The 15,234-nt window shown below is 55.9% G+C and overlaps 2 protein-coding genes across 2 annotated transcripts; both read left to right on the top strand.

Annotated features, from left to right (window-relative positions):
* MINDY4B (MINDY family member 4B) lies at window positions 1–6,921 on the top strand. Its single transcript, XM_041467977.1, is given in 12 exon segments — window positions 1–104; window positions 353–380; window positions 934–1,071; window positions 1,794–1,913; window positions 2,957–3,048; window positions 3,304–3,469; window positions 3,857–3,922; window positions 4,451–4,521; window positions 4,678–4,747; window positions 5,086–5,121; window positions 5,124–5,499; window positions 6,779–6,921. Coding segments are annotated over 12 exon segments (1,410 nt in total).
* A 2,004-nt stretch (window positions 6,922–8,925) lies between these two features.
* On the top strand, window positions 8,926–10,564 carry SIAH2 (siah E3 ubiquitin protein ligase 2). The gene is made up of 2 exons (XM_041467919.1): window positions 8,926–9,329; window positions 10,006–10,564. Exons 1-2 carry the CDS (start codon window positions 8,949–8,951, stop codon window positions 10,561–10,563), a joined length of 939 nt encoding a protein of 312 aa, XP_041323853.1. The 5' UTR covers window positions 8,926–8,948; the 3' UTR covers window position 10,564.
* The last annotated feature ends 4,670 nt before the right edge of the window (window positions 10,565–15,234 follow it).

Raw genomic sequence — 15,234 nt, 5'->3', positions numbered from 1 at the left:
ATGGGTGAGCCGGGGGCCGGGCACGCTGAGCCCGCCTCGCTGGAGGAGATCGCCAGCAGGATCTCTGACCTGAGCAAATGGAGAGAAATCTTTAGTTTCCGTGGGTAAGACTTTTATTCTGCTTCTTTAACACAGTTTTAATTCCAGGTGGTTATTTAATGGATTTTTTCATGTTTTATTACAAAACTTATGTGACAATGACAAAAGGTCCTCGTGTACTTGGTAATGAAAATGCTACAGGTCTTATTGTTCCTTTGTTCTGGGGCTCTCTTCTGGCTGGGCTCCAGTTTCTCCACACACTAGTAATACCTCTGTTGGGTGTTTTCATTTGTACTTTATTTTATGCTTTCAGCTTGGAAATCAACAGCACGACTCATCAGGTAACTCCTTTTCCAAAGGTAATATTTTCTGTTTGTCTGGTGAGTTTTGGGCTGTCCTTAGATGGCAACTGAGGAGGTCACACGTCCATACCTGCAGCACAGGTATCTATGGAGATTCATTTCTCATGCTGCTTCTTCGAGAAACAGACTTCAGGTATTTTGAAGTCAAATGGGCAGACCAGTCCTACACCTGTTTAACCTTTCCATCAAAAACTAATGGTTTTCACGATGAGTTTTAGAAAACAAACTAACATCTCTAAAATGGGAGTATTTGGAAAGCCTGCTATGCCCTTAGGTTGGGGGGCACTGGAGGGTATTCCCTGTAATTCAGACAAACGCAGCACTATTACCTGCTGCAGTCATCAGCTCGGAGGGATGTGTTGGGAATGTCTGAAACCAGCTGGAAGTCCAGGGCAGCCGTTCCAGGGCAGCCCGTGCCCCCAGCCCGTGCCAGCCCAGGCGCCGTGCCCACCCTGGCAGCGCTGGGGCACGCTGGGTGCTGCAGCAGCAGCCCCGGGTGATGCACGATGCCCTGTGTGCTCCTCTCCTGCAGCAAGGACGGAGCGGCGCTGGCCAGGGACCGCCCGGAGCCGGGGAGTGCCCCGGGCCACAGCCCCCCTCCACCGTCCCCCAGCCCCTCCTGCTCCCCCCGGGCACGGGCGGCCGCCCCATCTCCCCGGACACGGCAATGGTGAGCTGCCTGCTGAATTAACTATGAGCTGTAACTGAATCTCCTCAAGGGAAGGAGGCTGGGGAGCCTTTCCTGGTGCCCTGACTGCAGCCTTCAGCCTGCTGTCAGCTGAACAGGGTGTGGAATGGGGATGGATTATTTAGGAGACTCTTAACAAACGTGGCTGGAATGCAACCTTAAAGCTGATACACAATAATTCTCAGGAGAGAACCAGTCAGATGACAACAGGCAACATTTCCTTGCTCTTGGGGGGTTTCCCTGACAAACAGCCTCAGGACAGGAGGCAGGATCATGGAATCTTAGAGTTGTTTGGCTTGGAAAGGGCCTTTAACACCATCATTGAGGGATTTCAGCTCCTGCTGAGTACCTGGCCCCAAAAGCACTGCTGCCAGGTGCTGTTGTCCAGCAGCTTGGCAGATCTGCGGGCAATGGCAGGACAGGCCCCGGTGCAATCTTCCCCAAAATGTGCACTGTACCCAAATGTAAGTCATTACACGCTACAACCAAGCTTCACCAGAGTGGCTGAGTGCTGTGTGAAGTCCCTGCACTGAGCTCAAACATCACCTTGGCTCTGAAGCTGAGGCCTGGCTCTAGGCAGGTGCTGTGCCACTGCTCTGGCTGAGGGCACGCGTGGCACCTGCACCCCGAGAGCCCTGGTGGGACAGACCCTTCATGCCAGGAGGAGAGCTCTGACCCTGGCCCCTCTGCCTCCTCTTCCACAGAGGCTGCAGGAGCTGCTCTTCAGGAACACGGCCCCCGTTTTCAGCTGTGAGTGGGCAGCAGCACACTTCAGGTTCCACCAGCCACACTCTGATCTGGCCTACGCGCTGCAGGCAGGAAAGGTAGAGTGTCACACAGCGCCTGGCACCAGCTGCCCGCTGCCACTGACACGCCTGGGAGCTGGCAGCTGGAGCAGGGCCTCAGCAGCACACACACCTGTACCCTGCTCACCTGCACCTCAGACACCTGTACCCCGCGCGTCTGTACTCTGCACACCTGTACCCTGTACACCTGTACTCTGCACACCTGTACCCTGCACACCTGTACCCTGCTCACCTGTACCCTGCACACCTGTACTCCGCACACCTGTACCCTGACACACCTGTACCCTGCACACCTGTACCCTGCATATCTGTGCTCTGCACACCTGTACTCTGTACACCTGTACCCTGTACACCTGTACTCTGCACACCTGTACTCTGCACACCTGTACCCTGCACACCTGCACCCCACACCCGTGCTCAGGAGAGATACAGCAGGTTGCAAAAAGCCTGTATCTTTTCTGAGAATTAGACTTACCTAATTATTCCTGCTCCACCTAGACGTCCAACAAGTGAAGTCACCTAGACTATCATTCACTGAGATGAAGGTTTTCTTCTTCCTTATTTACCATCACAACGCTGCACCCAAGAAAGCAGAAGGCCAGGACACACACTGGAATTGTAAATCCCCCCACATTGTCCAGAGGCTGGAATGCTGGGTACAGCCCCGGGTGCCACTCCCCGCATTCCAGAGCTCGGTGCTCACAGAGGGAGCACAGCCCTGGTGGGTGTCAGCACTGTGGGGAGCAGGCACAGGCACTCCTGTGCGCAGCCTCACATCAGCCCTGGGCTCCCTCAGCACCTCTGTCCCTTCGCTGCGAGGCCAGAGAGAACAAAACACAAGCCTTGGGGCTTCCCAGCACACATGGTCCCCGGGGCTGGGTGCTGCTCCCTGGGACAGAGGGAGGAAGGGCACCCACCCACAGGATCCCTACATGGCCAGGGCTACCCTGCAGCTCCTTCTCCACAGGGGCTTCTCGCTGTCCCCCCGGCCAGGGACTGCTGGGAATGACAAGTGCTCGTTCAGACTCCTCAGGTGGCAGGGACTGTTTTTCTGTTCCTAGGGAGGAACGAGAGCCATTCTGGCTGCTGTACAAGCACATGTCATCACATACCTGCTCTTCACAAGAGAGACAGAATGTACTCACCTGGAAAGGCAAGTTGCTGGGCCTCATGGGACACATGAAAATTATTTCCATGCATTGCTTGGTCAGTGCCAGCCTCTGGGTTCAGGCAAACCCAATCCAGGTTCAGGTGTGCAGGTACAGGTGGGGATATGCACTGGGAGAGAAGCCTTGGCTGACCCCCTGGCGAGGCTTCTTCCCACCAAATCCTCTGATTTCGGGACCGTGGCATGTGCCCCCATCTCTGCGGTGTCACAGTCACAGCCCCTGGTTTCCCCCTGGCACAGGCTGTGCCGGGTCGGGCGGTGGGAGCAGGGGCAGGCACTGGCCACGGCCCTGGCAGAGACCCTGTGGGCAGCAGGAGGAGGTGGCAGAGCTGTCGTGTGCCTCGTCACTGCCCCCATCACCACGATGCCACGTGAAGGCTACAGGGCCAACAGCTTCACAGAGAGAGTGAGTATGGAATGCCTTCTGCCAATGGGATTTTCCTTAGAGATACCTCTGGCCCGAAACATAGACTCTCCTGCACCTGCTCCCCCACTTACGTTGCCCTACAAACAGGGATCACCCCAGACCCAGGTCTTGCTGCGGCCCCTGATACATCCACCTCCCCTTGACCAAAGCCCATCTTCCTTCTCCTGCAAAAAGGAGAATCCTGTCAACACAAAGCTGCTGCCCTGACTCCCTGCACAGCGCCAGAGCCCACAGCTGGGGAAGGGACAGAGCAAACCTTTGCCTTGTTCTTTCACTTGACTAACAGAACCATAGGATTCAAAAGCTCAGCTTTTTGGTATAATTCATGTCTCCTTTGCACCACCCTCACGGTGCCATGCCAAACAGATCCGGCTGTTCGAGTTCTCGGAGAAAGCTGCTGTTCAGGGGTTCATCTCTGATCACATAAACTGTGTAAGTGGATAGCTGCTTTATCCAAGTTATTTTCTTGCTAAATGACATCTTATTTCCCATTCACATTGGGCATTTTGGACACAGCAGTGTTAACATCATCAGGACGTTCACACAGTTAACGTACAGTTAGTTCATGGATCATTTCCAGCCTTTCCTATGGGAAGGGATCCTGCTCCTGTGTAAACCCCTGTGACTTTACCCATTATTCCAACTCTCTCAGCCCACAAACACTGGGTAAAGGGGCAGCATTTTGTACATCATTCAAAGATGTGATTCCTTGCAGTCTCAGCAAAAATATGGGAAAAATAGTACAAAACCCGTTTAGTCAATAACTGGAAGTTTCTCCTTTCTTTTTTTACCTGATACTGTTCAAGAAAATTAGTTACAAAATCTTCCTGGAACAACACTTTACTCATCTAACTCAACACACTCACAACTAGGGCTGTATTGAAGGAGAGGAATTGTTTTAATTAAATATGATTTACAGGCTATAATTCCTCCCCTGTGATGCCTTATTTCTCTTTTCAGTTCAAAGGTGAAGGAAGCCATGGAGTGATCCTATTTTTATACAGTTTACTTTTCTCTAGGACACTTGAAAGGTACATGTTGCTTTTTAAACATTTCCCTGTAATTTGGTTACATCTCCTGAAAAGCCTCTTCCTTTCCTCCCCTTTCTGTTGGCCAGGCAGGGAGGTACAGTGCTGCCTCTGGCACAGGTCCAGTGCTGCCCTAATGATCTGTGCTTGGTCACACAGGGTCCAAGAGGATTTGGGTGACACAGCTCCTCTGTTGAACATCAGTTCTGGGAACGTCACCTGTACAGAGGTAGGACCAGCCACATGTCTCAGGAGATCTGGTTTTATTATTCCCACGTCTGATTTAGGAAAAAATTATCACTTGTTAATTAATCCAAAGAAAAAAAAAGAAGCATAAGTTCATAAAAAAATATTTTGCAATTTTAATCATGACTGTGCACTTAAAAAACAGATGGTGACCATGATGATGATGGTGATGATGATGATGATAGTAACAATAATTTTGAAAATGCCGCTGGCAGCCTGGCATTCCCCTACTCGTGACAGACGTGACAGAGCGGGGAGCAGGCCATCACCTGCAAGGGGCGTTGCTCCGTGCCCCCGGGGTGACGGGGCTGTTCCCCGCAGGCCGTGCTCAGCCTGCTGCTGACAGGCCGGGCGAGCCCGCGGCAGCTCGGCGGCGGCCGGGAGCCGGAGCCCGGCGCTGGGCACGGGGCTGGCGAGGCGCCGTGGCAGCGGGGCCCCGTGGGCTTCCTGCGCTGGGAGCGGGCGCCGCTGGAGCGGCAGGTGAGCGCGGGGACAGCCCCGGCCAGCGGGACCCTCGGCACGGCCCGGGCTCCTGGCAAGCGTCCCCCGCCCAGGTGAGCCCCGGGCTGCGGACGCCCCGGCTGCCCGTGTGGCTGTGCAGCCTCTCGGGCAGGCACAGCGTGCTCTTCGGCACCGACAGCCGGCTGCTCTCCGACTGGAAATCCGAGAGACTCTTCCACCTGTACTTCTACAGCGGGCAGCAGGAGCAGACCCAAACTGCCCACCTGACGATAGGTACGGACCCAGACTTACCGGGGACTGAGGTATGGGCATCACAGACAACTCGTTCCTGTGTTAAATACTCAATACGAAGTTTAAACACACCAGGAAGCTGCACTGTTTCATGATTAGGTCAAAATTTATAATAACATTCTCCCCAGCTGCCGGGGTTTTACCCCTCCCAGCCCTCAAGCCCCCGCAGCCGCTCCCTCTCTGCCCCACCCGCAGGATCAGGGAGGGAATTGGAAGGGTAGGACCTAAAGAACTTGTGGGTTGAGACAGACAGTGTAATAAGAAAAGCAAAAGCCACACACACAAGCCAAGGAAAATAAAGAATGAATTCACTTCCTCCATAGGCAGGCAGGAGTTGCAGGGCCCCAACACACACAGCAGTGCCTTGGGAAGACAAACACCACACTCAAAAGTCCTTTCTCTTCCTTGCCCCCACTTCATATACTGAGCACGGTGTCACACACCTGGAGTACCCCTTTGATCATTCTGGGCCCTTGTCCTGGCTGTGTCTTCTCCCAGCCTGCCATGCACTCCCAGCTTCCTCACCAGCGTGGCAGTAGGAGGAAGCAAAAAGGCCTTGGCTATGCTGGCACTGCCCAGCAATAACAAAATCACCTCTGTATAACCAACCCTGGTTCAGCACAAATCCAAAACACAGCTCCGTACCAGACACAGGGAAGGCAATGAATTCTATCCCAGATAAAACCCGCACACCAGCGCAGCGAGGCTGGCGCAGCAGAAGCCACCTGCCTGGCTGACTGAGGCTGAAGCCTCTCTTCCTGCCCAGCACCAGGTGCCACCATGGCCCTCGTGTTCCCCACCAAGTTTCATATCCCCCCAGCAGAGATAAACTGCTCCTGTAGCAGCGCTTGGGTTGTGAACCAGGTTTTGTGCTTGTGGTGCAAGGTTCTTGTTTCTCTGCTGCTGTGCATCACTTACCTTCCTCACTGGGTGCCTCCTTCCTTTTGCTCTCCTTTCACTGCAGCATTTAAAGCAAAGTCAGAACCACAGATACTATCTGAGCATCTGCTCAGAAAAGCAATATGCAAACACAGCGTGCAAGGAGCCCGGAATTTCCCGGGGGGCCCACGGTGCAGGGGCAGTCCCCAGCCCGGGAGGCCCTGCTTACCCTGCCCGCTCCCTGGGGCAGGACAGCAGCACATCTACACCAATACAGCTGCAGAAGCTTCTGCTTTTGGCCTTCACTGAAGCCTTTTTGAGCCTTTTGGGGTTGGGTTTTTAAGATTTTTTTTTAGACATTTATTTTTCATTTCCTCCTCAGACACTCATTCACATCACTGGGAAGAGGCTCAAAGAGAAGGCCCCTGCAGCCCAGGGAAGAGGCGCCCAGCCCTGGAGATGGCGATCAGGACCAAGTGGGCAGGTGCGACCGTCAGCTGGAACGGGACCGACCCCTTCTTCTGAGCAGTGAGCAGGATGGACCCCTGCTCCTGAAGGGTACTGGCATCTCCCACTCACTACCAGCTGCACTGGTCACTGCAGTCTGGAGGACAAAAAGCTCTCTCCCCAGTCAAACAGCCTTCGGTGCACTGAAGGGACACCCTGTCCATAAGGCATCACGCCCAGTGCAAAAGCGTGCACTGCAGGAACAGCGACTTGCAACCCTGTCCCACTGCACACCTTTTGCAGGCGGAAGGATGCAGGTTCTCCTGCTCCCCACGACAGCTGGCAGGAAAAGGAAAGAGTCAAGCCCTGGCACAGCTGCCATGGCAGTGGTGGAGCCTCCATCCCTGGAGGGACTTAAAAGCTGTGCAGATGTAGGATTTGGGGACATGGTTTAGTGGTGGCCTTGGCAGTGCTGGGGTAATGGTTGGACTTACTGGGTGTTAGAGGGCTTTTCCAACCCAAACTGCTCTGGGGTCCTGTGATTCAGTGATTTTACTGCCTTTGCCAAATCCTGGCGCCCTTTATTCATCTGACAAGCATGGGCAGGGCACATTGCTTCTAGCTCACAGAAACCACTGTCCACTTCCTTTTTCATTGTCATTACTCCAAAACGCCCTGTAAATCACACCCTTACTGCGTTGCTAACAACAATTGAGAACAATAAACGTTCTGTAAGTGATCCAAAAACCTTGGTTGAGATTTATTGAATTTTACAAAAAATAAAAAGAAGCCGTGACACCCAGCCAGAGATCGTGCTGGGCCGGGATGAGGAGATGCTGGTTACAGCTGCCGTGGGGTCTGCGACCCCGCTGCGGGGCCGCGGCTCAGCCCCAGCTGCAGCCCCGGGCACGCACAGCTCCCGCCACACCGGGACAGGGCCCGGGCTGCGGGGGGGCACGGTGCCGCTGAGGGCGGGCGGTGCCGCTGTGGGGCTGGCAGGGCACGGTCCCGCTGAGGGGACACGGTCCCGCTGAGGGGACACGGTCCCGCTGAGGGGCTGACAGGACACGGTGCCGCTGAGGGCGGGCGGTGCCGCTGTGGGGCTGGCAGGACACGGTCCCGATGAAGGGACACGGTGCCGCTGACAGGGCACACAGTCCCGCTGAAGCCACACGCTCCCCCTGAGGGCACACGGTCCCGCTGAGGGGACCCTCCCGCTGAAGGCACACAGTCCCGCTGAGGGCACACGGTCCCGCTGAGGGCACATGATCCCGCTGACAGGGCACAGGGGCACACGATGCCGCTGACAGGGGACATGATCCCGCTGAGGGCACACGGTCCCCCTGAGGGCACACGGTCCCGCTGAGGGGACCCTCCCGCTGAAGGCACACAGTCCCGCTGAGGGCACACGGTCCCGCTGAGGGCACATGATCCCGCTGACAGGGCACACGATCCCCCTGAGGGCACGCGGTCCCGCTGAGGGCACACGGTCCCGCTGACAGGGCACACGATCCCCCTGAGGGCACGCGGTCCCGCTGAGGGCCCCCTCCCGCTGAAGGCACACAGTCCCGCTGAGGGCACATGATCCCGCTGAGGGCACATGATCCCGCTGAGGGCACATGATCCCGCTGAGGGCACATGATCCCGCTGAGGGCACATGATCCCGCTGAGGGCACATGATCCCGCTGAGGGCACATGATCCCGCTGAGGGCACATGATCCCGCTGAGGGCACATGATCCCGCTGAGGGCACATGATCCCGCTGAGGGCACATGATCCCGCTGAGGGCACACGGTCCCGCTGGGGGCACACGATGCCGCTGACAGGGGACATGATCCCGCTGAGGGCACACGGTCCCCCTGAGGGCACACGGTCCCGCTGAGGGCACACAGTCCCGCTGAGGGCACACGGTCCCGCTGAGGGGACGCTCCCGCGCAGCGCGGGCGGCGCCGGGCGGGGCGCGCGGGGCAGGCCGGGAGCGGGGCGGGGGCCGCGCGCAGCCGCCGCCCCCCCAGCACCGCCCCGTCCATCCTCCTCCTCCTCCTCCTCCTCCTCCTCCTCCTCCTCCGCCGCCGCCGCCGCCTCCGCCCCCTCCAGCGCGGCCCGATGAGCCGCCCGTCCTCCGCCGGCCCCGGCCCTAGCAAGCCTTGCGGAAAGCAGCAGCAGCACGCTCCGTCCCCCGCCGCCGTCCTGCCGGGGACCGGCGGGGCTTCTCCGCCGCCTCCCCCCCCTCCTCCTCTTCCTCCCCCCCAGCAGCAGCAGCAGCAGCAGCAGCAGCAGCAGCAGGAGCTGACCTCGCTCTTCGAGTGCCCCATCTGCTTCGACTATGTCCTGCCGCCCATCCTGCAGTGCCAGGCCGGGCACCTGGTGTGCAAGCAATGCCGGCAGCAGCTGAGCCTCTGTCCCACCTGCCGGGGCTCCCTCACCCCCAACATCAGGAACCTGGCCATGGAGAAGGTGGCCTCGGCTGTCCTCTTCCCGTGCAAGGTAAGGATGAGGGGCTAGGCAGGGGGACGGGCGGACCACCCCCCATCCCTGTACCCCTGGGAAAATCCCCAGCCATCACCCCTGATCCCTGTACCCCTGGGAAAATCTCCAGCCATCACCCCTGATCCCTGTATCCCTGCAGAAAGCCTCCAGCCATCACTCCCCATCCCTGTACCCCTGCGGAAAGCTTCCAGCCATCACCCCTGATCCCTGTACCCCTGTGGAAAACCCCCAGCCATCGCCCCCACATCCACATCCCCAGCCCGCCCCCCCACATCCCCCTGCAGAGGACACCCACCCACCACCCCGGTTGTTGAAACTAGAATCCTCTGTTCTTTTTTAAGAAAAGGAATATCCAAGCCTGGACCTCTCCAGCTGATCTGGACGGATCAGATCTAACTGCAGCAGCAGATCTAACAACTCAGCCATACAGCCCATTTTATCTAAGTGCTTGCGTTAGGAAAAAACAACCACAAAAGACAAGAAGAATCCATTTTAAGTGGAAACAAAAACTAAGTAAAGCTCAGCTTGAATGCAGGGCTCCATACAAGTAATGTAGAATTTGCAATGAGCACGAGAGCTCTGGTCGATCACCTGTGTTTCCAGCTGACGGGTGGGAGCAGCGCATACTAGTGCTGGTGCCTTTGCTGACGGCTTGTGTTTGGTCTCTTTCCAGTATGCCACAACAGGCTGCTCCCTGACACTCCACCACACAGAAAAGCCAAAACATGAAGCCATCTGTGAGTACCGTCCCTACTCCTGCCCGTGCCCTGGTACCTCTTGTGACTGGGAGGGATCCTTGGAAGCCGTGATGTCCCACCTCATGCATGCCCACAAAAGCATTACCACCCTTCAGGGAGAAGACATCATTTTCCTTGCCACGGACATTAACCTGCCAGGGGCAGTGGACTGGGTGATGATGCAGTCGTGCTTTGGTCACCACTTCATGCTGGTGCTGAAGAAGCAGGAGAAGTGTGAAGGTCACCAGCAGTTTTTTGCCACCGTGCTGCTCATTGGCACCCGTAAGCAGGCAGAGAACTTTCAGTACAGACTGGAGCTGCACAGCAGCTGCCACCGGCTGACCTGGGAGGCGTCTCCCTGCTCCATCCACGACGGCGTGCACGTGGCCATCCGCAACAGCAACTGCCTCATTTTTGATACAGCCACCGCGCACCTTTTTGCTGACAACGGAAACCTCGGCATCAACGTGACAATTTCCATGTGTTGCCCGTGATGCGTTGCTAGCGGGACTCGAGCTGTCTGGATGTAGTGCTTCACTGGGGTTTGGTTTCGGTTCCCGTTTTTTACGCTCTTCAGCTGTGTCATCTGGTATGCTAAGGTTTCTGACTAGCCAACGGTTGTAACTTGGGCAGAAGAGGAACAAGAGTGTGCTGTAAGTAATGTGAGCAGGACAAGGTCTTTTAAAATTCTTGGGTGCCTTAGGAAGATTACACACACACAGTTACCTTTTATAATTTAATTATATTTTATGTAAAGAGTGCTTCCATTGGATATAAGGCTTAAGAGGCTCCTGTTTGGAGCACACCTAAAAGCCCTTTCATCAGCAGTACAGACTCCCTCTGATGCTGGTGAGCTTTAGTATCACAAGAGGGTTTGGTTTGGAAGAGACTATCATCTGTTCCAATCCTCCTGCCATGGGCAGGACACCTTCCACTTTCCCAGGCTGCTCCAAGCCCTGTCCAGCCTGGCCTTGGGCACTTCCAGGGATCCAGGGGCAGCCACAGCTGCTCTGGGCACCCTGTGGCACGGCCTGCCCGCCCTCCCAGGGAACAATTCCTTCCCAGTATCCCATCTCACCCTATCTGCTGGCAGTGGGAAGCCAGTCCCCCTTGTCCTGTCACTCCAGGCCCTTGTCCAAGTCCCTCTCCAGCTCTCTTGTAGTACCTTTAGGCACTGGAAGGGGCTCTTAAGTTCTCATGATTTGCCCTTAGTGAAGCCATGTTGGCTACCACCAATCACCTCCTTATTTTCCATGTGCCTTAGCATAGCTTCCAGGAGGATCTGCTCCAAGCTCTTTCCAGGCACTGAGGGAGACCTCACCACCTGTAGTTCTCTGGATCTTCCTTATTCCTCTTTCTAAAAAAAGAGGGTTATGTTTCCCCTTTCAGAGTCAGTGGGAACTCCTCTGGACTGCCTCAGCTTCTCAAACACGATGGATGATAGTGGCCAAGCCACTTCCTCCACCAGTCCCTCTGAACCTGCAGGTGCATCCCGTTAGGTCCCATGGACTTGTGCACCTTCAGGTCCCTTTGACGTCCTCGACCCCAGTCCTCTCCTGCTGCGGGCAGTTCTTTGTTCTCCCACTCTCTGCCTTTGCCTCCTGCAAGTTGGGCAGCGTGGCTGGAGCAGCTTGCCATGAAGGCTGAGTCACTTTCCCAGGCTGCTCCAAGCCCTGTCCAGCCTGGCCTTGGGCACTTCCAGGGATCCAGGGGCAGCCACAGCTGCTCTGGGCACCCTGTGGCACGGCCTGCCCGCCCTCCCAGGGAACAATTCCTTCCCAGTATCCCATCTCACCCTATCTGCTGGCAGTGGGAAGCCAGTCCCCCTTGTCCTGTCACTCCAGGCCCTTGTCCAAGTCCCTCTCCAGCTCTCTTGTAGTACCTTTAGGCACTGGAAGGGGCTCTTAAGTTCTCATGATTTGCCCTTAGTGAAGCCATGTTGGCTACCACCAATCACCTCCTTATTTTCCATGTGCCTTAGCATAGCTTCCAGGAGGATCTGCTCCAAGCTCTTTCCAGGCACTGAGGGAGACCTCACCACCTGTAGTTCTCTGGATCTTCCTTATTCCTCTTTCTAAAAAAAGAGGGTTATGTTTCCCCTTTCAGAGTCAGTGGGAACTCCTCTGGACTGCCTCAGCTTCTCAAACACGATGGATGATAGTGGCCAAGCCACTTCCTCCACCAGTCCCTCTGAACCTGCAGGTGCATCCCGTTAGGTCCCATGGACTTGTGCACCTTCAGGTCCCTTTGACGTCCTCGACCCCAGTCCTCTCCTGCTGCGGGCAGTTCTTTGTTCTCCCACTCTCTGCCTTTGCCTCCTGCAAGTTGGGCAGCGTGGCTGGAGCAGCTTGCCATGAAGGCTGAGTCAGAAACATGGCTGAGTACCTCAGCCCTGTCCACGTCCCAGGGAACAGGGGTTCCCATTTCCTTCCTTAGAGGGTCCACATTCTCCCAAGTCTTCCTTTTATCACCTATAGAGGTTGCTTTGCTTGTTGCCCTTGGTAGCCCTGGCCAGATTTAATTATTTCAGGCTTTAGTATTCCTAACCTGATCCCTGGCTGCTCACAATCCTCCCTGGCTGCCTGTCCTTTCCTAGTAGGTGAGAAAGGAAGGAAATCCAAGCAACCTCTCACAGAAGAAGCAGTGAGGGGGACAGTAGGTACTTCAGCAGTGTTTCTCCATTCCCTGCTACATTGTGGGAGGGAAGGGCACTGGGTCAGCTGTGGTGGCTTCAACAGGAAGAAGGAGAGAAGGGGCTGGGGTATGGCATGGTACCTTCACATGGAATTGCTGGCTCCTGCCTGCTTTAGGGGATCAGGCCAGGTGCAGGTGCAAGCAGGAGGCACAAGTCTCACAGACTGCAGGTGGCTGGAGCCAGAGACACGGGGTTGTCCACGTGCAGCTGCCCTGGGACACACTCTGCTATTGACTATTGTAAAAGATTCATAATATAGCAAGAGCTTTATGGCCAGTGTCTTGTCATTTGGTATTTAAGTTTTGTTGCCATATTTCTTTTTATTTTGCAATAAATATTTTGCAAAACCTACACTGAGGAGCTGTGCTAACACACGAGTGCGCGGCACGTGTGCTCAGCCGTGCTGGATCAGCTGGGATCCCCTGGCATGGGCTGGCTCTCCCTGGAGGGTCCTTGCCCCTGGCACCGTGCTGTCACCACAGCTGACTGTGCCTGCAGCTGGTGCCCGTGCCATGGGAACGTTGTGCTGGAATCATGACAGCCAACACCAGCTCCCGGTACGGCTGTGCCGAACCTCGTCCGTGCGCGCGCCGTTTGGAGCAGGCAGCGAGCCACGGGGTGACACTGCCAGGGGAAGCCTCGCAGTGGTGGAAAACGGCACGTGTGAACATATACAGTACAAAAGGAGGAAAACCAGTCCTGACTTCCTCCTGGGACAGCTCTGGACTTAGGTCCGAGCCCTAAGCACCTGGCAGCAGCCCTCAGAAAAGTGCACAAGAACAAGTTTGGCCTCAGTGAAGGGAAGCTCTGCCTGGCTGCAAGAACTTGGAAGTAACCATGGAAAAAACCTCCCAAGGAGTTACTCTCTAGGCACTGAATACCAACAATTAAAGATGCTACATCTGATCTCACGCTGTGCTCTGGCAGAACTCTGGCAGCATCAGCCTGGTGAACTAATTGCCTCCTGCATAAGCAGGATCAAAGTCAAGCCATGATCCCAACACCTGTTACCACCTGTGCTTTCATCAAGCAAGAATTCCTAAGGATTTGATTAATTTTTCTGTAATTCAGCAAAACTTGTAGCTTTCTTACTGACAGTTGGGACATAAGAGGATTTTTGCGTAAAGCGAAACTCCAAAGTGTGTCTTTGAATATAGCAGTATTAATTAATTAATCCAGTGTTACCTGTAATCCACATTAGATAAGTTAACACACGTTATCATTAGGTCTGTCCAGACCACTCAGTTCTGAAGGAGTGGCAAATGCTTGTTAGATTTCACTTCAAAAAAACCCAAACAAAATGAACCCATCACCTTGTGTCTTTTCTGACTGAAACAGTTTAGAATAAGGAGTACCTGAGCTGGCACTGCCAAGAAGGGAGGTGTTTCCAATTCAGGTCATTGGGTAGACAGGTGACTCATTTCACTGAGGATTCCCTCAGGTTTCAGGGAATCTTCCCAAGGCAGCTGATACGACTAGCCAAGTAAAAGTGTGACAGTTCCTCAAGACATTCAGAAGAGGTTATTGATTCTCTGAACAGAACTGACCCCTCTCAAGCCCCCAGCCTTGAAAGGGAGGGCGAAGCACATCGGACAGAGCTCGCAGCAGACAGACCTGCATGCCAGGCAGAGCCCCAGCCGGGCCACAGCACCTGGCGCTGCCCTGCAGCCCACCAGGAGCACCTGCTGCGGTTCTAGAGTTCTCTCTAAAAACTATTTCCACTTCAGACGCAAATTAAAACGCACCTGTCCAGGGACTGGCGAGTTTGGAGCGAGCACAGCGCACCTGGAGCCGGCCCTGTGCAGTCGGGCCAGGCGCTCGGCTCCGTCGCGCCGCAGCCGGAGCCCAGGAAGGCGAGGGAGCGATCTCGCACAGCCACCGGCAGCTCGGCACCGACACCGGGGAGCCGCCGATGCACTGGCCGCACCTCAACAGGCTCTTTCCGTCTGAAAAATAAGTGAAACTGACTTCTCTGTTGTGGAACTCACTGCGAATTCTGACCGACAGCACAGGTAAAGTAGCACACACCTGCTCTCCCGAGGGGAATCCGAACCTGCCTGGGTTTGCGCAAGACGGTTTTCTCTCTTTTATTCTCCGGGCTGTATGTGCAGATTCCTGGGAGAGGTTCGGCAGCGCCAAGTCCTACGGGAGAGATCAGGAAGATGTGTGACAGGCGTGTGACACAGCGTAAGGAATCCAGCGGGGCAGTGTCCAGCTGCAGACAGCTCGTGTCCGAACAGGCAGCCACGTCGGGTTTGGTAACGCTCCGGGGCACGGCGGGACCAGGACCGAGTGCGGGGGCTCGGGCCCCCCAGCACCACGGGCCCCCCAGCCCCGCGGTGCCGCCCGCTGCCCCGTGAGAGCCGCCCTGGCTCCGCTCCCGGCCGCGGGCACCGGGCGGAGCGGCCGGCACAGCGCCCGCAGCCCCGCCGAGCGCGCACGGGAGCGGAGCAGCCGCAGCTGCCGCCCC

This window comes from Pyrgilauda ruficollis, unplaced genomic scaffold (genome assembly GCF_017590135.1).
Source record: "Pyrgilauda ruficollis isolate IOZ18807 unplaced genomic scaffold, ASM1759013v1 scaffold21, whole genome shotgun sequence".
In the NCBI taxonomy this organism is placed as follows: domain Eukaryota; kingdom Metazoa; phylum Chordata; class Aves; order Passeriformes; family Passeridae; genus Pyrgilauda; species Pyrgilauda ruficollis.
Note: the sequence above shows the minus strand (reverse complement) of the source record. Positions and strands in the feature narration are given on the sequence as shown.

Excerpts from the sequence above, each read along its gene's own strand:
- SIAH2 (XM_041467919.1), top strand. The coding sequence starts at position 8,949 with ATGAGCCGCCCGTCCTCCGCCGGCCCCGGCCCTAGCAAGCCTTGCGGA. Across the intron at positions 9,330-10,005 it reads CTGTCCTCTTCCCGTGCAAG|TATGCCACAACAGGCTGCTC; the intron begins GTAAGGATGAGG and ends GTCTCTTTCCAG.